The following is a 24,164-nucleotide window of genomic DNA, read 5'->3' on the forward strand; positions in this document are numbered from 1 at the left end:
AGCCAGTATGTGAGTGTCCCAGGTTTGATACCCAGTCAGGACACACAGGAGAGTGACCATCTGCTTATCCCCCTCCTTTTTTCTTCTTCCCTCTCTCTTCCCCTCCCATAGCTGGTGATTCAGTTGGTTCAAGCATTGGCTCCAGGCACTGAGGATAGCTTGGTTGGTCTAAGTGTCAGCCTCAGGTGCTAAAAATAGCTCGATTGATTCAAGCATCAGCCCCAGACGGGAGTTGCCAGTTGGATCCTGGTTGGTACATGTGTGAGAGTCTATCTCCTCTCCTCTCACTTAAAAAATAAAAATAAAAATTACGTTAAGAAAACAAACCTACCAATACCAAATATTCACAGTGGTTGATTCTGAGTACTGGGTTATAAATGACATGAATATTTTCCTTGGTGCTTTATTGTGTTATCCACTTTCTAAACTAACCTGTCATTACTCTCATTAAAATGGTATCCTTTTTGCAGCTTGTGACTTCCCATCTTCTTTCATTTGAACAGTGGGAAGAGATGCTCTGCTTTAGAACAGAGTGCCACTGAAGTTGTTAAGGAAAAAGCACCTCACTGAGACAGCATGATGGCTAATGGCTTCAGACAACACTAGATTTATTGACGGGCTCACCATGGAAAACCCAGCAGGAGCATTAGGTCCACTTTTCATTCCGTAGGGTTTAAAGTCAGTGAGTCCATTTGCATGATATGCAACCAACCCACTAGTGGTTGAAGCCCTTAAAAGGCCACACCTCCTCCACCTACCATACCATCATGCCATCACCAACGTCCATGAGTTGGTGATCACTAATGTATCCAGTTTTTCCATGCAGCTGGAAAAACTGTTTTGTTGGGAGAACATAATACCTCCTGGACACCAAATTAAAACACACAATTAGGTTCCATTAAAGTTACAGCAAATTCTTCTGAATTGATATAATCAGCCTACATTCCTATATAGATAGCATCATACTTTAAAGGCTTGGCCTGAACATAAATACTTAATATAGTAAATACAGTCTAAAATATTTTATCTCCCTGGCAGTTTAATTGACCACTACAGTGACTGACAAAAAACATTGAGTGAGTTCTGTCTTATCTCTTTCGATGGCACAGCTTCATGATAGAGGCGTGTTGAGCTGCGGTCTCGGTGACAAGGAGAGCTCCCACAGATTTCTTGTTGGATGATTAGACTAAAGGTAACCAAGTTGAACAAGAACATGACTATGTGGGTTTATAAGATGTTTAACACAAATGCTATAGCGCTTTTTTTTTTTTTTTTTTGCTGTATAGTAAAACAAATTAACAAATAAATACATCTTGTGAGTCATAATACCAGTTATTTATAGTTCATAAGGAGTATTTAAATGTGAATGTTGGTACAATTGTCTACAATATTTAAGCATAGATTTTTATTTTTTCTAATTTATTTATTGATTTTAGAAAGAAATCAAGAGAAACAGAAACATTAACCTTTCCTATATGTGCCCTGACCTGGGGTAGAACCAGCAACCTCTGTGTATCAGGATAAAGCTCTACTCAACTGTGCTATACAGCCAAGACAAAGTATAGATTTAGATGCTATGGCTAAGCATGCTTACCAGTAACCAAGCTCACAACAAGGTCTAATTCACATCCAGATATATTCAACCATGGAACCCTAAAGTACTTTCTCCCATCTCCATTTGGTGGTTTTTAGTGCCCTTTCACCATGTGTTATTCATTTTTGTGCCCACCTCACCTCCTAAACTTGCTTTAAGTGCCCTCTGCCATCATCACCCCACACTGCTGATCCCAGAATTAACATGTCCCATTTGATAGTAAGCAAAGACTTGAATACTTAAGGAAGGGTTAAAGAGAGAGAAAGGCTATCTTTCCTGACCCAACTGGCTTATTTTAGTTCCTCAAAGTTGCCATTTTCCAGGTTCTAAGCTTCTTCAATACCCCACAGTAAAAAAAGCTGTAGTCTTGACAGAGTTACCCAATCTGCATAATGCCCAAATCCCCAGGTTCATCTGGAAGGTTATTCTGGTGGAGTTGACTCTGAGCACCACCCAGGTCATTATTCCAGGTGCCACTGCACATCCACTGTCCTGACATTTGCTCGTTCGCCCAGCAAATGCTCCTTATGAGAGTGGGCACACCAGACATTCCTTTCACCGTGATACAGTCTCAGTGCCAGCACCAGGCTCCCATGTTAGCTTGGATGTCTCCAAAGGGGCAAACAAGTAATGATATCACCCAGACCCAAGGACCCTGGCACAGCCAAGGGAGAGGCAGGGACACATGTCCCAGGCAGTCCAGTGCCAGTGAGCACTGGCCCACTGCTTCCCCTAGCAGCCAGCCCTCTGGATGAGCAGGCTGCTTCTCCTGCTGCCTCTGGGCACTGGCCAGCAACCTTCTACTCAGCTCCCCACACTCCAGGTCCCCATTGATTAGCAGGAAGGACAAATCCATCAGCACCCATAGGAAATGGCTGCTGGAAAGTAAGCTGTAGTTTTTAAAGCCAGAGGATGACAGCAGGTGCCTGTAAGAGGAACAAAATCAATATGGAGCATGGAAGCTAGAGGATGGGACACCTGGATCCCTGACTTGTCCTACTTCTGAGAGATGCAGTGTGTGACTTCGGGTTATTCCCTTCTCTGGGCCTCAGTTTCCCCCACTGAATCCTGGAAGAGGAGTGGTAACATACTTACCAAGGGGATTCCTTATGGCTCTTCGGTCTCCACTCCTGTCTTCTTGACATCAGCAAGGCATGCAGGGGCAAGGGCTGACCTAACCATGTTCCTTGTAAACATACACTTAATCAAACCCCTAGTGACCTCTAGGCCTCATCATCATAATCTTAACAACAATCGCCAGAACCTACTGAACACTTGGATACACACCCTACCACTCATAGGCACTGTTGGGGTTGTTCATCAGGATCCTCACTTCACAGATAAGGAGATTGGGGTCAGCCTTAAGTTGAACCTATCACAAGAGGAAGGCATTTGTGGGTCGTGGCTGGTCTGACTCCAGAGCCTGGATTCACCTTGAGGCTATACCATCCTCTTCTCCCAGGACTATGGCTCCATCCAGCCGTTCCCCAACATACCAGCCCTGCCAGCTTCAGTGCTGGTGCTCACACTCTGCCCTCTGCCTGGAGTGCATGTGCCCACTAGACAAACCCAACTCAAGCATCTCCTCTGGAAAGCCTTCCTTATCCTTACAAAGAAAGAGCTCCCTCCTCTGGGCTTCCCTCACAGTTTGCACATCTTCTTTGGCCCCTATGATAGCAGATGACTATGTCGCATTAGATGGAATTCTTTGCAGGCCTATTTGTGTCTCCAATCCCATCCCCAGCCTGCAAGCCCCTTAGGATAGAAGTGTGTCTGATTTATCACCAGATGCTTGGCCAGGTGTCGGCCAAAGTCTCCTGAGTGAGGCCTGTTTCCCAGACCTAGAGCAGCATGGCCTTCTTTCTTATCTACCCAAACTTCACTACCTTTCACTCTTGGAAGGGTCTAGAGCAGGGGTCCCCAAACTTTTTACACAGGGGGCCAGTTCACTGTCCCTCAGACTGTTGGAGGGCTGGACTATAAAAAAAAAAAACTATGAACAAATCCCTATGCACACTGCACATATCTTATTTTAAAGTAAAAAAACAAAACGGGAAGAAATACAATATTTAAAATAAAGAACAAGTAAATTTAAATCAACAAACTGACCAGTATTTCAATGGGAACTATGCTCCTTTCACTGACCACCAATGAAAGAGGTGCCCCTTCTGGAAGTGCAGCGAGGGCTGGATAAATGTCCTCAAGGGGCCACATGTGGCCCGCGGGCCGTAGTTTGGGGACCCCTGGTATAGAGGTAAGCCAGATATTGGCAGTTCCTTGAAAGCGCTTATAGTTAGGACTAGGAAGTAAGGTAGGTTCAAACACAAGTACCCCAATTCATGTCATGAAGCCAGAGTGCCCCTAATACTTGTACCAGTTATTTAGTCTCCAAAGAGGGCCATCAATGAACCACCCTCCCAGCATTCACACCCATTTGTGGTCCCCTCCACTTGAGTCTGGGCTGGCTCTGTGCCCAGTTTTTATCAATAGAATGCAGCAGAAGCAACACTGTTCTGAGTATGTGAGCTGTGAGAAGGCCCAGCATCTTCTGCTCTCACACTGTGGAAGCCCAACCACCATCCAACCCTCTCCATCAGCTTGCCGGGGGAGAAGTGCTCCCAGTCTACCAGCATTCCTGCCAAGGCACCAGACGTAGAGGCTGACCCAAACGTGTTCCTTGTAAACCTAAACTTATAAGTACCTGCTTATAGGTACCGTATAAGTACCAGCTCCAGCTCCAGCTCCAGCTCCCTGCAGCCTCGCGAGAGCCTGGGCCCCACAGCTGCTGAGTGCCGGCTGAGCCCAGCCCACCCCCCTATCAGGAGAACTAATAGAACAGGTGGGCAGGTATGCTAAATTGCTTTCCCGACACTAAGTTTTAGGGTAAAGTGAAGCAATACTGAATCCTGGAATGGAGATTTTCAAGGGGAAAAAATCACAAGCCAATCTCTTCCAGATCATAGATGCAAAAGCCCTAAACAAAATATTAGCAACCAAATCCAACTATCTGCAAAAAAAAAGAAAACTTGTCACATCTGGTTTGGGTTTATTCCAGGATGCACAGTTGATTTAACATTAAAAATGAGACAATATAACTTACTGTATTAATATATTGAAAAAAAATCATGTGGTTGTCTCAAAAGCAACAGAAAAGTATTTAATGAAATTTAATATCCATTCATATTCATGATTTTTTAAAAATAATAATTAAACAAAAACAGAAAACTAGAGCAAGATGAAAATATTTTTGGTTAACACCAGGTGAAGAAGAAGAAGGAGGAGGAGAAGGAAGAAGGAGTAGAAGAAAAAGAAGAGGAAGAAGGAGAATGAGAAGGAGGAGGAGGAGGAGGAGGAGGAAGAGGAGGAAGAGAAGGAGAAAGAGAAAGAGGAAGAAGAGGAACAGGAAGAGGAAGAGAGGAAGAAGAAGACAGCAAATGTGATTATGAAAACCTGAGAATTTTCCCGTGAGAACAAGACTAAGGCAAGGATTGGTCACAAAGCCCACATCTTGTATGGTTCCATTTGTATGAAACATCCACAGTAGCAAAATGTTCACAATCTATAGAGACCAAAAGATCAGTGGTCACCTGGGGCAGAGGGGTTGGGGGAAATGAGAAGTGACTGCCAATAGGTACAGGGTAATGAAATGTTCTAAAGTTGATCAACTCATTAAATACACTGAAAATCACTGAGTGGTACACTTTCATGGATGAACTGTATGTCATGTGAATTCTAGCTCAATAAAGCTGCTATAAAAAATAGAACAGCCTGACCAGGCGGTAGCGCAGTGGATAGAGCGTCGAACTGGGATGCAGAGGATCCAGGTTCGAGACCCCAAGGTCTCCAGCTGGAGCACAGGCTCATCTGGTTGGAGCAAAAAAAAAAAAAAAAGCTCACTGGCTTGAGCCCAAGGTCGCTGGCTCAAGCAAGAGGTTACTCGGTCTGCTGAAGGCCCACGGTCAAGGCACATATGAGAAAGCAATCAATGAACAGCTAAGGTGTTGCAACATGCAACGAAAAACTAATGATTGATGCTTCTCATCTCTCTGTTCCTCTCTGTCTGTCCCTGTCTATCCCTCTCTCTGACTCTCTCTCTGTCTCTGTAGAAAAAAAAAAAAATAGAACAAGTGAAGACTGCCGTTCCTACCACTTCTGCTCAACACTGTCTTAGAGGTTCTGGCTGGCACAGACAAGAAGCAAAAACAGGCTGGCAAGGAGAGAGCAACTGTCTTTATTTAGAGATAGTCTGACCTTGTACACAGAATATCGTGAAGAGTCTACAACTAGCCCTAACTATAGTACATAAATCTCACAAACATAGGCTGAGCCAAAGAGGCCAGGCATGAAAAACACATATTGCCTGATTTCCAATTACCATAATTTTTGCTCCATAAGACACACCTAGGGTTTTAAGGAGGAAAATAAGAAAAAAAATATTCTGAACCAAATGGTGTGTTAAAATATTTAATAAAATAACATATTTTTCATACCATAAGACACACAGGCATTTTCCCCTCCACTTTTGGGGGGAAAAAAGTGCATTTTATGGAGCAAAAAATACAGTTTATAATATATATTTCAAAAAAGTCAAAACTAAACAGTGTCTCAGAAAGCCTGCTTAGGAGGTTGGCAAAGCTATATCATCATAAAAGTCAGCGAGGATTTCATGTAGCAGAGGGAAGGGATTGCGTAGAAAAGGGGACAAGGACACAGGGGCCTCAGGGGTGCAGGCACAGCTTCTGAGGGTGGCTACATAAGTGCTTAAAATCATTTATTCATTAATCATTAATGCATGTCCTATGAAATGTTTCTAATCATTCTTATATTTTACAATAAAGCAATTCTTGTTTTTGAAAATTGTGTTTTTGTCTTTTATTTTTAAATCACAACTCAAAGAGAAAGTAACCCTTTAAGTAGTGAGTTTTTTTCATGCTCTCTGACCCTCAGGAGTGAGGTGTTTTTTTTTGAAACTTAATTTTTTTAACTTAAAATTATGTTTGTTTGATAACCAATATATGGAAACAAGAAGAACATATATTTGCCTTTTTAAAATGTTGCCTTACACATTTTTAAAATAAACTGATCATACTCTGGATGAGGCACAAGGACGTACATAAACGTTTGTACTACTCAAAGGGTCAAAGAGGAACGGGGTGTGGGACGCTGGGAGAGGGCTCAGAGGAGGAGGAAGCCATCTGTGGCTCGGAGTTGAGTCTTGGTGCGTAAAGGTTTATTAACCTGGCAATCAGGCCATTTGCCCTGGCCCAGAAGTCCACATCTCAAGGCCAACATGAAACAGGGAAGGCATGTTCCTGGCTGGTTAGGGGACCTGCTTTCAGGAAGTACATGACCAGATCCTTTCTCAGCAACCCACACTCTGACCCTCTCCTCCCCCTGTCCTCACACACGCAATGCAAGCCCAAAACTGCCTCTCTAATTGCCAGTATCCACCGAGCACCCACTGTGTGCCAGCATCAAGGGAGGAGCGTCACACAGCATCAGCCTCCATCCTCACTGCCTCTGAGGCCTAGACTGACCAAGCTCGGCATGTAGGAAGGTACAGCCAGGATTCCCAGAGCAGCCTGTTTGCCTCCAGGACCCTCTCAACTCAGGACTCACTTGGGACAGCTGGAGCCACCCCCCCTCCCCAGGAGGAGGATGGAGAAGGGAGAATGAGAAGGGGTCAGACCTTATTCCCTTGCTCTGCAGTTCTCATAGTTCGGCCCTAACCCCAGGTAGCCCACCAGGGACTGAGGGCCCCCGTGCCCATCCTGCCCGCAGGCTGCCGCACCGTTCCTCTTGCTTGCTCTGTTCTAGGGAAAGTCAGCCCTGATGCCTCTGCCCAGCTCTGGGTTTGAGCACAGACTGAACCGTGAAAGCTCTCCCCTGGCAGCCTCCCACCCAGCTCTCCGAATCATACGTTAGAGGCAGCCAGACGGAGTGCACCAGGGAGGGGGCCTCTAACTGTGGCTCTCCTGCCCCCATCACACCGATCGCTCATGCTCATCCTGTGTCCAGCACTTCCCATGAACAAACCCAGGCACCTTTCTTGGGCACTAATAACCTACCCTGCATTAATAAATTGTGAACACAAGCCTGGCCATCAAGATGCGGCAGGAAAACTCTTTGTGTTGCTAAGGCTTTTTGTCTGGGCACCCGTTCTTGTTATGCAAATCCTCCTCGCATGGGGTAGGATCCTGCTACCTTTTTGTTTGAAAGTTTCCATTGCACACCCAATAGTGGAACACAGTAACTGAACTGCATGCCTGGCCAGGATGAGTCTTCTAGGACTACCCCAGAGTCCAAAGCACATGACAGCCTGGAGAGCCCCCAGGGAGGGACAGGCCTGACCGGGAAATTGTACTGGGAACGAGAAGGAGCACCCACCACTGTCAAAAACTGGAACAAGGGGAACTTGACAGAATAGGTGACTATCAGCTACAATAAAGCTCAGAGAAATGAGAGAAGTTTGGGAGAAGCAGACATTTTATCAGGTCCTTTACAGGTGAGTGGGACCCAGTAAGTGGGAAAAGAGAACGGAGGAACCTGGTTCATACAAAGGATGGTGTTTACTGAGTACCTCTCATGTGCCACACACTCTTCTAAGGACCTCAGATGTTCTACATACATGCTCTTCATTCAGTCCTATGACTCCAGTCCTTTGAAGAACAAATCTCCACTTTACAGAAGAGAAAGCAGAGACAGAGAGCTCTAGCACTCCACTCCAGACTTACTCGGCTAGAGGATGAAGAGAGAGAATTCACATAGGCAGCCCACCCAGAGTCTTCGCTTGAAGCCACTGTGCTGGTTGGCTCCTCAACAATTAAAGGAGGAAACCCCCACAAGTGCCTGCTTTTCAATTACCTTGCTTGGTCTCCAGGAGGCAGGTTCTTGGCCTGAGGTGGCCAGCTCAGTCTCATATCCTGATAAGGACGGCCTGATGCCCGTTTGAGGGCCGAGGCAGCAGAGCCCGGAGGAGGGCAGTCTCCCACCCCTTCCCTTGGGAACACTGCTTGACCAGCTGCCCCAGAAGGGCCACGACCTCCTGTTGCTGGCGCAGCCTTGCTGACCTATCCAGACACCTCCCTCAGTGCACAGACAGCTCCGTGTCCTGACTCAGCCTTGTGTCTCAGACTTCTGCCCAAGCTGGAGCACTGGGCAGCAGAGCACACGCCCCCAGCGCAGACTCACAGTGCAGGGGCCCGGGGGAAGCCGGAGGCAGGACCACCACGCTGAGCTGCGCCGTGTACCACGGCCCCGGGGGAAGCCGGAGGCAGAACCACCACGCTGAGCTGCGCCGTGTGCCACGGCCCCGGGAGAAGCCGGAGGCAGAACCACCACGCTGAGCTGCGCCGTGTGCCACGGCCCCGGGGGAAGCCGGAGGCAGAACCACCGCGCTGAGCTGCGCCGTGTGCCACGGCCCCGGGGGAAGCCGGAGGCAGAACCACCGCGCTGAGCTGCGCCGTGTGCCACGGCCCCGGGGGAAGCCGGAGGCAGAACCACCGCGCTGAGCTGCCCCGTGTGCCACGGCCCCGGGGGAAGCCGGAGGCAGAACCACCGCGCTGAGCTGCGCCGTGTGCCACGGCAGCTCCACGCCAGGTAGATGTCCAAACTCAGTGAACTTACAGTCTGATCTTGATTTCCTTGGCATTCCAGGTGCTTCCAAACCTCAGCCCCCTGCTCACAACAGGCACCTTCAAGGAATCAAAATTAGTCTACCTAATTTCTTAAGAAAACCACAATCCGGAGTCTCTCACTGCCGGCTTCTCAGTCTGTGCGCAAAAACTCAGCGCAGCGGCTGCCTCTGCCCCCTTCATATGTTCTGGGCCCCTTTCCCCATGATCTCAAGATTAAAGAGCAAAACCCTGATCCACTGGCGTGTTCTGGGGCACAGCCACAGAGCTGACGGGCTCGGGCTGCCACCCACTCGCCGGGGAGGCAAAGCTTCGCCTCACCATGTAGGCAACTCTGTGCTCTGGGGTCCAGTGGTGCGGGGCGTCTGGATCTGGTACCAGCACTCCTGATCAGTCCTGCCCGCTCCTTTCCTCCTCGTCGTGCTACCTGCTCAGGAGAGGACAACTGGTATTCCATGCGCACTCCCATTTTCAGAGCCCATTCAAAGCAAGTGAATCTGAGTTCCCGTAAAACTACATTCAAGGGGTTATGGGATTCAAGAGCCACTACTTAACGAGACTCAGGACACTGTGCCTCAGAGGCCCTGAGCTACCCATAAACACTCTGGGAGGGCTCTCAGTATATCCCAGGTGAGGACTTCCCATTTGTCACAACAATGCCTAGAACCAAGACACAAGGACCCAACTCAGAGTCCTTCAACTTGTAACTATATATTTTGCTCCCTAGGCCCACAGTTCTGGGACCACTAGGTGGGGTACTCTGGATGCCCTCTGGGAGTCCTGCAGTGTCCCTGCACCCAGGCCAGGTGCTGCTGCAGCATGCAGCTCAGCTCTGTTTCCCAAGTCCGGCCTGGAGACGCGGGTCTGCAGGCTCAGAGGAGCAGCACCTAGAGTGAAGTCTGGAGGGAGGCCACCACCTTGGTGGCCTTCTCCAGGACACTTGCTGTCTTCAGTCCAGGGCTGTGTGGTCCCCTTAGGACCACACGGCATGAGGAAGGAGACATGAGTGCTGGTTTGGGTCTGAGAGCTTAGAATCACTTTGATTTATTTCTTCTGGGTCATTTGCAAGTTGCCATAGGCCTGGAGAGGAATGGGTTAGGATCTCCAGCTTGGAAGGGGTGATGGGGTTCAGTTCACATGGGTGGTTCTGGATGAGACTCTTAGCTATCTTGACTGGCTGGGGAGAAGCAGGGTGTGGTCCAGGGCATCTACCAGCAGTGCTCATCAGAGGAATGAATGCATAAATGTTGGTGCTGGGAATAAAGGAAGCATCAGAACTCTGCAGAGAGGAGCCTAGACCACAAAGGGGAGACCTAGTGTCACACATGAGTGATGTGTGAGTAAGTGACACTTCCTCCCCAGCCTAAGTGTCTTACTTGTGAAAAACACCTGGCCAGGGTGCAGGGCTTAAGCCCTGGCCAGTTGGCTCAGTGGTAGAGCATTGGCCCAGAGTGTGGAAGTCCCAGGTTCAATTCCCAGTCAGGGCACACAGGAGAAGCACCCATCTGCTTCTCCACCCCTTCACCTCTTGCTTCTCTCTCTCTCTCTCTCTCTCTCTCTCTCTCTCTCTCTTTCTCTTTATTCTCTACCCCTCCTGCAGCCATGGCTCGATTGAAGCAAGTTGGACCCAGGCACTGAAGATGGCTCCATGGCCTCTGCCTCAGGTGCTAAAAAATGGCTCTGTCGTAGCAGAGCAATGGCCCCAGGTGGGTAGAGCATCGCCCCCTAGTGGGCTTGCTGGGTGGATTTCAGTTGGGATACATGTGGGAGTCTGTCTGTCTCCCCTCCTCTCACTAAAAAATTAAATCATCATCATCATAATAACAATAATAATAAAACAATGGGCTTAGAAGCCCAGAAGGGAACCTTCTAGCACCTTTCCATGAAGCCCCTCCCACTAGCTAAGGTAGTCTCCCTGCTGGCCAGCAGCCCATGAGATGCTCAGGCTCAAAAGAAGGAGAGCTTGGTTCAGCCACCAGTCCTGCCAGCACCTGGCTTCCCACCACCTCTGAGGGTGCACTTCAGGGGAGAGAGGGTGGGTTACAGCCCAGAGGTCTCTGGCACTAAGCCAGGCCCTAGAAACTTGCAGCTGGTCAACTCTTGGGCCCAAATTCTATAGCTTGGGCGATTGGGAAGGTGTGGGCTATAGGAGTCAGAAAGCCATCCTGGCCCCAAAGCGCTTTACAAACGTCCCGCAAAACCATGGAGCATTAACCCCAGGGCTGTTTAGACACTGACTTAAGAGGTACACACTTCTCACCCTAGGTGCAAGGTGGAAGATGAGGTCCCCAAGCATGTCTCCAGGTTCTGCCTGGTTCACCTGGTCTGGAACAGGGCCATGCTAACCAGTGACTCAGAGCCAGCCCCAGGAACCTCTCTTCCGGAGGTGCCACCATGTGGGGTCAGTCACTTTTTAGAATATAGAGATGTCCTGACCAACATCAACCGTTATCTCAGGGCAACCATGTAACCACAGAGCCCTTCTTGCGTGAGCCTTGCAGCACTACCTTAAGAAGGAAATGGAGCTACAGCACACAACCCCCCGCAGAGTCCAGCAGAGGTTTTGAGTAAGTGCTCATTTCCTCCCTTCACAATGTGCCTTAGCTTCCAGCGCTCAGAGGCTGCTGGGAAGCGGCCATGCTGGTGAGAGGTGTTGAGATGAGCCATGGAAGGGGAGCTTTGTGTGGGGGGGAGGGGGGAAGCCCAGGAGGAGCTATATATGCAGGGAGGAGATCGCAGAAAGCAGAGGTGGGAGTGGGCAGAAGAAAACCCCTTCACAAAGTGGCAGTCCAAGGGCTGGTCTGGCCAAGAAAGTACCAATTGAGCCCCAAAGACTTGGAGGCAACATTCGAAAGATGGGAACATTTCTGATAAAAATCCAGATTTCCAGCTTCATCAAAATCCTATTCTGGCAATGCTGTGTCTATATTGCCTCTTGGCCACAGTCAGCTGACATTTGACCCTTGAATGGTGGCTGCTCTCTGGTTCACCCCCATCCTCACCTCCGCCCAGCCTGGATCTGAGGGTGCCCCTTAGCATGCTCCTCAAATAACTGTTTCTGACAACACGAGCAGTGTGCCTTTCCCCATGCCTCTCTCAAAAGTGGGAAATGACAAACAGGCCAAGAGGTCACCTGTTTCAAAAAAAGTGAGGAAGAGCTCTCCTGTGTTGGGGAAGCAGATACCATGCCTCTTCGCGATCACATCACTCACTGCCTGCCTGACCCGGGAACCCCGGGAGCGCTGTCTGCCCCACATGTCTCTTCCCCTTGCCCACAGTCAGGAAGAACTCCTTGCAGGGATATAAAGGCCACCCTAGCAGAGTCACTACAATGTGCAAAGAGGCTCCCCAGTTTGATAAGCACGCTGTGATTCCTGTCACTCTGAAGGCTCCTACGTACCCCATGTCCCCAGCCCCATGGCAAGGGCAGCGTCCAGGAAAGAGTGTTTCCCTGGAGTCAAGGAAAGGGGCTCAGGGAAGGGCAGGAGGGTCGAGCAGAGGGGACACAAGGGAAGATAAGAGGGCTGACAGAGTTTCTGGCCCCTCCTACCAATCTCTGACACCAAACCCTACCTCTGTCCTGGGTCAGACTGTGGGAGGCACAAGGCACTGCTTTGTCCCCCTCTTACCACTGCCCTTGGCCCCCCAGCCAGATGCCATTCTGCCTGGCAGGGTGGCCCTGTCAACCTTCCTTCAGCCACCACAGCCTCCACCAGGGCTTCAGAATTCAACTAAACCCTCACTGAAGCAGAGAGGATTCGACAGACAGACACATGACTGTTCCCCCAGCCAGACCAGCTGACACCCAAGTCCCATTGGTAAGCCCCTTCCAGGTGGCTGACTCCCCATCTATAGCACCCTACCAGCTTATTGTGTCTGTGGATATGTCCCAAGGACACCGTGGGGGGGGGGGGGGTATGAGGGTCTCTCTGTGGTCTCCGGCGAACTGAGTCACTGTAGCTGGAGGAAGTGCTAGGAGGGTGCAGGGCCCAGAGTTGGATGTCACTAAGCCTCCTCCACTCCTGCCCAGTTACCTGGTCCACCCAGCCGTGGCTCCAGGCTTTGGGGCCCCACCTCCGATAGTGGAAAGTCCAAATCCAGGAGTGTGGTGCTCGAGGCCTTCCAGCTCCACCCCTGCTGGGCCCCGCACCTACTTCTGAGCTCTCCCACCGGGGCCCAGCTCCCGCTCGTGTCCAGAACAGCCTGCTCTCTGCCCATCGCCCCACCCCCACCCCGTCTTTGTACAGGCTGTGCTCCGTGCCTAGGGTGGCCTTTCTCCCCCTTCAGGAGATTCCCCAAGGAGGGGCCATCACAGCTTTGCTCTTCCCCTGGACTCTAACACTGAACAAGAGGGGGACACCCTGGGGGTGGCCTGTCCCTCCACCCATTATCAGGAAAACGCCTATGGTTGTTTATGCACTCTCAGCTCTCAGACCCCTGTGACAGGCCAGGCCCCAGGGGACACAAACACTGACATCCCCAGACCTTCTCTGGGGCCCATTCTAATTAAACTACTCCTTGTACCTTATACAAAGACTCAAAAAACCCAAAAGTGCCTCCCCAGCATGAATGATGACCGATTATAACCTATGCATATCGTGCATTAAATTATATTCCCCATGAATAATAAGCAAGTATATATTACTGTTAATATGGCATAAAACATAATATTATTGATCATACATACACCATTAGGTCTGGCAAGTCCTAGTCAACAGGACTAATCCTGTCCAATAGAAATCTTTTTATCTACCTGCCTTTGTGAAACCAACAACCCACCAAACTGTACCACTCTTCTTGCCCCAGGCACATAAACAGTGGAGCTTCTAAACTGGGTTGCAAATGGCATTTGATTCTTACCTCAGGGCCATGAATTTAAGATTGCCCACAGAATGCTCTTAAATAAGACATCTCAGTGCATTACTGACTAATCAGCCCATCCAACACAGAACTGTGTTGTCGTGCCCATGGAAGTTTTTAACTTTGGGGGATGCTTGGACTCACCTAGGGCCAGCACAGCAGTCTGACCCATCATAGGAGGAGAGGGTGGGAGCCAAGAATTGAAATGGGCCCATTCATCCAGCAGGGGTGCCCAGAAATCCTGGAGTGACAGTTCCCAGGAAATCCTTTCTCTGGCCTGACAAAAGGTTCCCAGTGTTTTCCATCCTTCCAACAAGAGCCACTGAGGAGGGAGCAAACCTCAGAAAAACACAAATCCTAACTATTCCAACCGGTGACATCAGGAGTTCCTGGGGCAAGCAGGTGGCAAACTGCACACATGGAGAGGGCCTATTAAGCTGGGCTGACTGCCCCTCCCCAGCCTCACCTGTGAGCTGCAGGTGAGCTCTGCAAACTGTTCTGTGATGAAGAGCAGTCTACGAACATGAGCAGTCATGTTTGAATCAACGACCTCTCACACAGCCCCTGCCAGGCTCAGTGAGGTGGACAACATCCACTGTGTTCTCAGGCCATGTGGGAAACACACAAGAGGACATGTGGAAACGGCCCCAGCTGTGATGGACAGAATAGGAGCTGCACCAGCCCCAGGTGCAATGACGAGCCTCATCGAGAAAGCAGGTCAATTAGACCATGTCCAGAATCCACAGCAGCAGAGCCAAACTCACCTTTCAGGGAGGCGACATGTGACAGGGCCTGCGCATACGTGGCTGTATTCAGGAGGGTCCCCGGCAGGCAAGAGGGAAAGAAAGGTCCCGTGGGTGCTACTGTTCGCCCCAGGCTGGCAAGGAAAGAAAATCACCTGAGTTGCCAACCCTGTGTGCCCACCAGCCCTTTCAGCCCGAGGATCCAGCCAGCCTCACCTCTGCTGGGCCTCCAGGGCCTCCTTCTTGCCCCGGCCCTGGTCCCCAGGGGGGGGGAGAATTGACATTTCTCACAGGCGGTGACGTCACCTCTGCCATGGACTCCTTGGCTCCCGGCTCCTGGTCAGAGGTCCCTCTCTCTGTTTTCCTCCATTTGGCCCTTCGATTCTGGAACCAAACCTGGATCCCCAGAAGAAAAACACACCCAACGAAGGCCAAATATCAGACATGAGGAAGGCACCCAACCCAAGCCCAAACGCCAGACCCCATGCCCAGCTCTCACGGCTCACCTGGCAGCCGTGGGCATGCAGAGGCATAGCCTCCCCGCGCCCCAAAGCCAGCCAAAGCAGTGCTCTCTGAGCTGCAGCTGCAGGCCATGGACGGGTCAGAACATCAGTGTAGAACGTTAAGTCATAGAACGTATCCAAATGTATTGCCCATTGTAAAGGCAAAACTGTTGTTTTGAGGGAATTGTCAATGTATGTGAATAAGTACATTTATTTGATGTGAAATTATTTCCTTGAAAGTGTGCAGGTATCATTAAGCCATTTACAAAACACTGCCTGAAGTTTTCTCATTCAAATACTTATTTACACTTCCAACAGGTTTGTCCTGAGCACCTGAGGGTGTCTGGCCTCATATTCGTGATTAATCCTGAACTCAACTCTCGCACATCATATACCCATTAGAAACACTGACTCGGGAGCCGTTTCTAGTTTAGAACTCTGAACCCCAGTGAATCTTGTTTAGAGTCCACTGCAATCCTGTGAGGTGGGCAGTCCAGATGTCTCCACTTTACAGGTAAGGAAACTGGGCACAGGAGGTCAGTTAACTTGCCCAGGTCATTCAGATGTTAAGTGGCAGACCCACAATGTGAAACCCAGTGGCTTGACTGGTGGCCATGATCCCAAAACTGTCTGGGAACAACAATAGTGGCCACCCCCAGGATTATTGGGAAGATTTTCACAGATGCACAAACACACTGAGCACAGGTACCAGGTGCCCAGAGAGCCATCACAAGGTGAATATTGGCTCACGTTATCATCTCTGCCATCCTCAGGCTAGGAGACAGCTTAGGTTTCACATGCTCTAAGTACCATCTTAGAGGGTGGTGCAGAATTCTTTAAGCCTTGGAAACCAAGGCTGCATTTGCAGAAAGACAGCCTCATGGCAGCTGGGCAGCCTGGGCCCAACGTGTTTCCCAAGGTCAGTGAAATTGTGCTGCTCTTTCACTCCATCCAGCAAAACCTCTTCCTCCTTCTCTTAAGAGAGAATACCTGGCTTAAAAAATAAGGCTCGGTTACACCTTCCTCCTGCTCCCGGGCATCCTCTCCTCCTCCTGTCAGCAGACAGGCACGGAGAGCACCTGGGTCTGGAGGCTGAGCTCTCTGCCAGCCCACTCCACCTCTGAGTCTTCATTCTCCTTTATTGGGCTTCCCTTCTCTCTCTCTTTTTAATCTAGTTGGCTTTTAATTGCACATATCACCAACCATTGAATAATGATGTTATCTATAGTCTAAATTTAAGGCCGTTAAATGCAAAGCAAAATGTAGACACTTTCTTGCGTCTTAATTGAATGAAGGTCACAGCTATGACAACATTTAATTGAGCTATTTTTCATTATCATATTTTAATGACTTTGCACTGACAGTTCGCCTGCTTCTGAGGAAAGAGCATGATGGAGTCGTTTATTTCCCTATTTAGTTATTGTTTGACAACATCAGCTTCGATTAAGACCCTGCTTTATAGAACATTAATCATATTTGAATGAGCAAGCCGTATAAATGTAAACACATCTCCCTTCCCGCCACAGAAGCCTGAAGCCAGTGTCCCTGCACACAGGCACACAAGGGAGGGAGGCACAGGAAGCTCAGGGAAACAAATGTCCCTGGCCATTGTCTGTTTGCATAATAGCCAACAACAGCCTCAATGACAATCCCCAGCTTTAATTGTCACCACCCTCTATCTCACCCTTGCACCTTTCGGGGAGAAGTTATGATCTTCCACTTCTGAATGCTCAATAATTGTGTCATTTATCTCAATTTGCAGTTTGGTCTTTAGGCAGCTATTGGCAAGCTGGCATTAAAAAAAAAAAAAAAAAAAGAAAGAAAGAAAGGAGAAACTGCATTCTGGCCAAAGGAGATTTTCATTTCCAAATAATAATCGATTTAATTTGCCCACATATGACCAATGATTCATGTTCAGATTTAATAATCAGGATCACATAATCTGATTATAGGGGAAATAATTTGTTTACAACCCCCAATTTACTGCTCAGAATTCCATTATCTCTCTTCAGCCATTGGTTTTTAAGAGATACTAACATGACCCAGGGGAACAGAAAGCAAACTATTATATTTCCGACAATTAGATCTTTGCATAGTCTTAACCCCAAGCCCCGACATTAAAGAGAGAACAAAAACAGCATGGAGGAAGCCCCATAAATAAAATGAATATATAATTGTGCTCAAAGAATAGCTTGCCCAGAGAGATGGCACTGCGAATCTGTTCCCCCTGTGCCTGGCCCCGGCACATCTGCGGGCTCGCCGTGTCTGTGCACTTAAAGTGATCACCGCGTGGTGTCAGGAGGGGACCCTGCTCAGGGAGATGGGCAAGGCAGGCCAGCCTGGTCTTCGCGCAGCCCTTCCACCGCGGCTGTTTAAAGATTTTTAAATTGCTCATGTTCTTTGAGTTCATTCTCTAAAAGAGTCCTCATGCCGGGGTAAAGTTGGGCCTGATGCAATTTCTGGAAAGCAGATCCTAACCATGTTTCCATCTGAAAATACAGTTCTCTGCAATTGACCGGTCTTAGCCTGGAGTGGTCAGAGCTGCTTTGAGAAGAGCATCTCAGCTCTTTTTTTTTTTCCAAAGCAAGGAAATGGATGTGCATTGATGTAATTTAGTACCTTAGAGACACGGACAAATTAGTGTAGAACATTATCACTAGTTAATTATGAATGACCGATTAATCAACCTAATCTAATATTCCACATTATGTTGATGTTATTAAAGTGCATCATGAAAATGACAGATTGTCTTCATTTGCTTTCTTTGGCCAAATGTGCACTCTGCAGTCATGATGTCAAAAAAAAGTTTGCCAGTTTTAATATTAGGGAGTTAAATAATTGAGCAGAAGAAAGCGCACCTGCACTCTGGCTTCTGTGAGGTTGATCTTCATGGCCAGCTCCTCTCTGGTGAATACATCAGGGTAGTGCGTCTGGGCAAAAACCGCCTCGAGGGCTTCCAGCTGGTAAAGGGAAGACGTATTTACTGGTGAGAGGTTGTGGCTAGGTGAGAGGGAGCAGGTGCCAGATTTCAAATCTGCCGAGAGTGGAGAGGAAGTTGTTGCACAGACCAAATAGGGAGCGAAGAGGGAGAAAAGCACTGTTTGGAAGGATCCCTTGGGATTAAAATTTCAGCTGCTGATAACTGAGGAGCTACATCTTGCTGGTGATCTCAATGCTTCCCCGTGAGAAGTAGAAATAAAAGAAAGTTGTAACTGTTGCCATGCACCTATGTTTAAGTATGCTCATAGGAATCGGCATGGAAGGGCGCCTCAGGAGGAAGAGTGAGCCACACAGCATTCACCGTAACAACTTGCAGATGCCCTTCCACAGCAACTGCATAGGGGAGAGTTTGAGTCGCCTCCCTGACTAATGGCTCCCTGTGTGCTCCAAGGTTGACCAAATCTAAGAGAATGTGCCCAGATCCAGGAAGCTAAAATATCAGGTTCCCATAGTAGCCCATCCATGATGGGCAGCAATACCTTCTACAAATCTGTAGACTTCTTGAGCCCCATCCTCTTCTCATCCACCTACCAGTGACGAGAATGTCCTACCTGCCCTCCTCCAAGGATTATGAAGTTTGGTTCAGGTGATACTGCTGGGGTTACAATGTTTCCCCCAGCATCAGCCTTCAGCAAATGGGAGCAATCGTCATTGTCTCCTTTCTAACTACCTGGAATCATAAGGTCAAAGTCTTCTGCCTTCTCTCCAAACAGATTCCTTGACCCATAAGTTGTTTAAAAAAACAGAAAGACCCAGTTAACATACTCAATTGACCTTATTCTAAAAGATGAAGCCTGACCAGGCGGTGGCGCAGTGGATAGAGCATCAGACTGGGATGCAGAGGACCCAGGTTCAAGACCCCGAGGTCTCCAGCTTGAGCTCAGGTTCATCTGGTTTGAGCAAAAAGCCCACTAGCTTGAACCCAAGGTCCCTGGCTCCAGCAAGGGGTTACTCAGTCTGCTGAAAGCCCATGGTCAAGGCACATATGAGAAAACAATCAATGAACAACTAAGGTGTTGCAACGTGCAATGAAAAACTAATGATTGATGCTTCTCATCTCTCTCCGTTCCTGTCTGTCTGTCCCTGTCTATCCCTCTCTCTGATTCACTCTCTGTCTCTGTAAAAAATAAATAAATAAAATAAAATAAAAAAGACATTAAAAAAAAGATGAAGAGCAACTAAAACTCTGATGTTTCTTTCAGCTAATTTTTATGCAAAGAACACATCAGTACCTGCTGAAGTGTGAACGTTGTCCGGTTCCGGCGCTGTTTTCTGCGTAGGAACCCCTCATCAAAGTCTCCAGTAGAGTGGTTGCCAAAAGGGGCAGAGCCTGGTGAGAGGAGACAGAATCGGCCTGGGGAAACATGCCTCCCCCAGTTCTACACCCCCTCCCGGCTGCACAGGCTCATTCAGAGGCATCAACCGTCCCAAAGCGTCTTCCTCTGCTCCTCTTACTAAACCTCTTCTTTTTCACACTCTTGTGCTCTCTTTCTCTCTCCCAGCAATTTATGAGTTTAGGCCCAACTATGCCTATTTCATAGGGTGGGTGGTGACCTGACTTCCCAAGACAGCCAGGTTCTCTTCTTGAGAAATTCTGGACTCAGGCAAGAAGGGTCACTGGCTTGAGAAGGAGCCTTCGCCTGTCCCCTGGCTCCCATCTGCCCTGGGTCCCACATACCTGATTCCCTACCTCAGATCCTTTCATAGAAGCTACTGCTTTCTTTCTGCTCACCTGTTACTCTACCTGACTGAATTTCTATAAACAAGGGGTAAAGACTAGGGGTGGGGCAGCAGAAAAAACACCCACAGCTTTCCACAGCACTTTTCTCCTAACTTTGGAACACAAGGAGGAAAGAAGTTTATGAATGAATATTAATTAGCTTTGGTCACAGCTCATCAGCACTGCAGTGGATATGTTATATAGGTATCAATTAACAAGGGATCTGCCCCAATAGCGACTATCTTGAATTCCAAGCAGACTGACACAGGGCCGCTCTCAAGGGGCAGCCCACCTTCTCGCCAGGCTCATAAAGAACCCACTGCTTCTGCCCCCCTGGAAAGAAAGGTGTCCTCTCCACTGCCCTCCCAGCAACCTTCACAGCTCCTGCAAAGCCAGAAGGGATGCTGGCCTCACATGTGTATTCATATCATTTTCCAAATGTGTACTGTTTGCTTGACAGTCCACCATGACTTCTTAGGAAAACAATTGAGCAAGTTCCCATTAGCCAGTGGAGGCTGTACCAGCCGTGGGCTCTGGTCTCAGAATCACATGGTCAGCATTAGGGATTGACAAGCCACAATGCCTGGACCACATCCGTCAGAAGAGCCTCGGTCCCAAAAAAACAAGATCCTTTAGGCTTTTAAAAACGCTGTACACTAAAGGGAGTCCCTCCTACTTATTATTCCACTCTCTAGGCCTCATCCTTCCCTACAATTACCCCACTCTCTGTTGAAGCCTTCTCACTCCGTCTTCTTGTCCAAACTGCATTTTTCCTCAAAACCCTGGTTATAAATATTTCTCTCCTGTTCATTAAAAGCTTAAAAGAGCAACTATTTGCAATTTTCTTTGTGTATGGAATACCAAATGTTTTCTTTTTGAAACAAAGCACTTGACTGTTGAGGATGGAACATAATCTCTGAGGGTCGCAATCACAGTCAGTCTTAGCCTTCTAGTTTCCACCTGCTGGTCCCACACTGGTTGTTCAGCTCACACACACATAACACCTTCAGTGAAACCCTGTGTGTCAGACCGAATCCTAAAAAAAGGCTGATGCTTCATCAAATTAATAGAAACCAAGATTGACAACCGAATAGAGGAAAATGTGAAGGTTTTTGTTACTTAAAAATAAGTAAAATAGTCAATAATGTTATGAAAATGTTAAATCTTGTTGATAATTAAACAAAACTGAACAATTAACTACTATTTCCACCATGGTTTTTGTTTTTTGGATTTTTTGGCAGAAAAAAATCAGGTGTATCATAATACCTAGTACAGCTACAACTGTAATCAAACATGTATGCCCTCACCTATCTGTAATAGCATCTATTGGTGTGGACTTATTAGAAGCTAACTCGAAAATGTTCATCAAAAATTTAAATGCACATGCAGGCACATAATCTATGAATATACTTATAAAGGGTGACAAAATAAAGACAGAAGAGTGTTCCCGGCAATCTGCTAATTAGAAAAAAACTGGAAACAACTAAAATTCCCATCAGGAGGCACTTTCTGCACAGAATTCAATGGAATACTACACAGTTAATTAAAAGAAGTTAATAGATCTGTATACATCAACATGGGAAAAAATGCTTAAATATATAATATGCAGTGAAAAAAGCAACGTCCTAAATGGAAATGGCATGGCAGTATGATTTCAATACAAATAAAACATAACACCTAGAGAGAAAATACGTAAATGAGTGTAAAACATGTTTTTCTTGAAAGGAATCACAAGAAACCAACAATAGGGAGCACTTTTAAAAAAAGAAAAAAAGTGAAAGAGAATTTCATTTTTCAGTGTATAGGTTTCTGCTCTATTTTTATTTCCTAAGCAGGTATGTGGCGTAGTCTTTGTTTAATATGAGAAAAAATTATCTGAGAAGTGAAATTCTGAACTTTCTGTGCCTGTTTTTTTCTATGCCTCTCTCCATTAATAAAAATTAAAATTAAAATGCTGCTAGGCTACAGTGAGATATCATATCCCAAAAGTCTGTTCTTAGCCTCTCCATCTACAGCAGAGCACCTCCCTCCAGCAGCATGAAACCCCTTCTACACATCTGCAAAGAGATCTAAAAAAAATAATAAAGTTCTTAAAGATCTATTTTTTTTTTTCTGATTATAACCGTCAGAATCAGCGTTGATGTAGGAGGTGCCCAGGGTGTGGACGCCAAGTCAGCTGCCTGTGCTGAGCAGGTAAAGCAGGTATGTGCTGGGGTGACAACTCACCGCAGGCGGGCGGAGCGACAACTCCCCCTCAGTGGCTTCTGAAACCTGCCTTGTAAACAAGGCTCTCCCCTTAGTCTGCCCACCACCTGCTAAATACCCCAGACCTCAGCCTTCCCCACTTTGGCTAGAAGGGTAGGTCACTGGGTATCCATCAGTTCAACCCTTAGGTACAGAAAGAAGCACAGGGAAGATGTGTCCACCACACATTTGGAGGGTTTTCCTTCAGGGAGCTCAGGGAATGTACCTCTCTGACCTCTGCATAAATCCAGCTGCCATGGGTCCTTGAAGGTACAAGGAAGTGAAATGCAGGCAAGTTTCCTTTCCCTCTTGGAGATGCTGATCAAGCTGGCAGAGCTTACACACTGGTCCTCCGTAGCCCCCTCTCGACAACCCTACTCTTCAAAGTTTCTTTGGAAAAAACAACAACTTCTGAAATCCTTGTGCAGTTGCCCAGCTGAAGCTCAGCCACTGCTCAGGGTAACCCAGGGCAATGTGGACAAGCACCCTCTGATATCTCAGGTGCGGCCGTATCTCACCACCTTTGTCCTGCCCCAGGCCTCCCTTGATTTCTTCATATCCAAAATTCATCCACCTCACAAGTAAATCAAAGGAATAGGTTGCCAAAGCCAGGTACCGGTATCACTTCCACATCTGGAAAAGTCCTAATGTCCCATGGCTGAGACCACTGCTAGGCCTAAGGTGCTGATAAAGAGCCAGAGTGTGTGGCTTTGCCTTTGCCTGAGGCATCCTCATCCCCCCCTTCTGTGGAGGACACACTCCTGGGAATTTCCACTCCCCTACCTACCCTGGGGGCACTAAAGATCCCTTCTCACCTGCCCCCACCTAACAACCCATGCACAGGCCACACCAGGGATCTGGAAATGGAATTTCTTCTAAAGCTTGGAGACCTTTCAAGACCCAAACCCTGGCCATGGGGCCTGCCCCTGGGAGTGAGGAGTGGTTGGTATTTGAGGTCAGAAATCCAGTGAGTCACAGAGATGAAGCCAGACCAGGGCACTTGGGCCGGTGGTGAGCAGGGTCACCTGGCTCTCCAAAACCCCGGTGACAAGGAACAGACCTCACCTCCGGCCCACCACCACTGCCACCCTGGCAGCATTGCCCAGTGCCTGCGAGAGCAGCCTGCGATGGATCGTTCCGGCTCTGATCTGACCCAGGACAATTCGAGCCAACTCCTTAAGCCACCTTGGCTTTTGGGGACATTTGCAAAACACCGTGAAAGATTGATGCGGCCCCTATGGGGTGGGGCGATTAAAGGCGTGACACTAGCATCTGTGCTAGGAGGATCCTGTTGGTCCCGGCGGCACAGCCCGAGGCCGCCCAGCTCAGGCGGGGAGAGAGGTGGGAGGCAGGTGGCGAAGGGGTTAGAGGCTATAGCGGGGTACCGGTAGGAAGCCAGGGGCGCCCCTAACCACCATTCTAAGGCTCTCCCCATGGCAGGGTGGTGACCCAACACCTGCCAACCCCACTGTCACTGTCGCGTGGGTCCTTTCTGGCCCGCACAGGCTTTTCGGAGCGGTGGGAGCGTGGCGCTTACTCACCCTCAAGCTGTGGCGGACAGTGGAAATAAAACATCTCCGACGGCCGACTCTTCTGGACCTCCCCGACTCGGGAGGGTGGTCGTGGGACAGACGGACGCTCCTAGTTTCGGCCTGGCGACAAAGCAAACAACAATAGTCTAAATCTCGCTCTGCCTGGGCCCTAGACCGGCGGTGGAGCGCACCGGAGCTTCCCTGCGGGCACGTCCCTCCCATAGCCTTCCGCCCGCCGTGGGGGTCGGAGGGGAGCCGACCGCGCCGTTTCAAACCGGGTCCCCGCGGGACCGCCCTTCGGTTCGGATATACCTCCCCGACAGCCGTACTCCCA

The 24,164-nt window shown here is 48.5% G+C and overlaps 1 protein-coding gene across 1 annotated transcript in view; it reads right to left on the bottom strand.

Annotated features, from left to right (window-relative positions):
• The window catches only part of DRGX (dorsal root ganglia homeobox), a 40,238-nt gene extending 16,365 nt beyond the window's left edge, over positions 1-23,873 (bottom strand). Inside the window, 6 exon segments of the mRNA XM_066349888.1 lie at positions 14,853-14,965; positions 15,048-15,103; positions 15,105-15,227; positions 18,193-18,294; positions 19,567-19,664; positions 23,840-23,873. Coding sequence (XP_066205985.1) covers positions 14,853-14,965; positions 15,048-15,103; positions 15,105-15,227; positions 18,193-18,294; positions 19,567-19,664; positions 23,840-23,873 — 526 coding nt within the window.
• Positions 23,874-24,164: the final 291 nt, after the last annotated feature.

This window comes from Saccopteryx leptura, chromosome 9, assembly GCF_036850995.1.
Source record: "Saccopteryx leptura isolate mSacLep1 chromosome 9, mSacLep1_pri_phased_curated, whole genome shotgun sequence".
Classification (NCBI taxonomy): domain Eukaryota; kingdom Metazoa; phylum Chordata; class Mammalia; order Chiroptera; family Emballonuridae; genus Saccopteryx; species Saccopteryx leptura.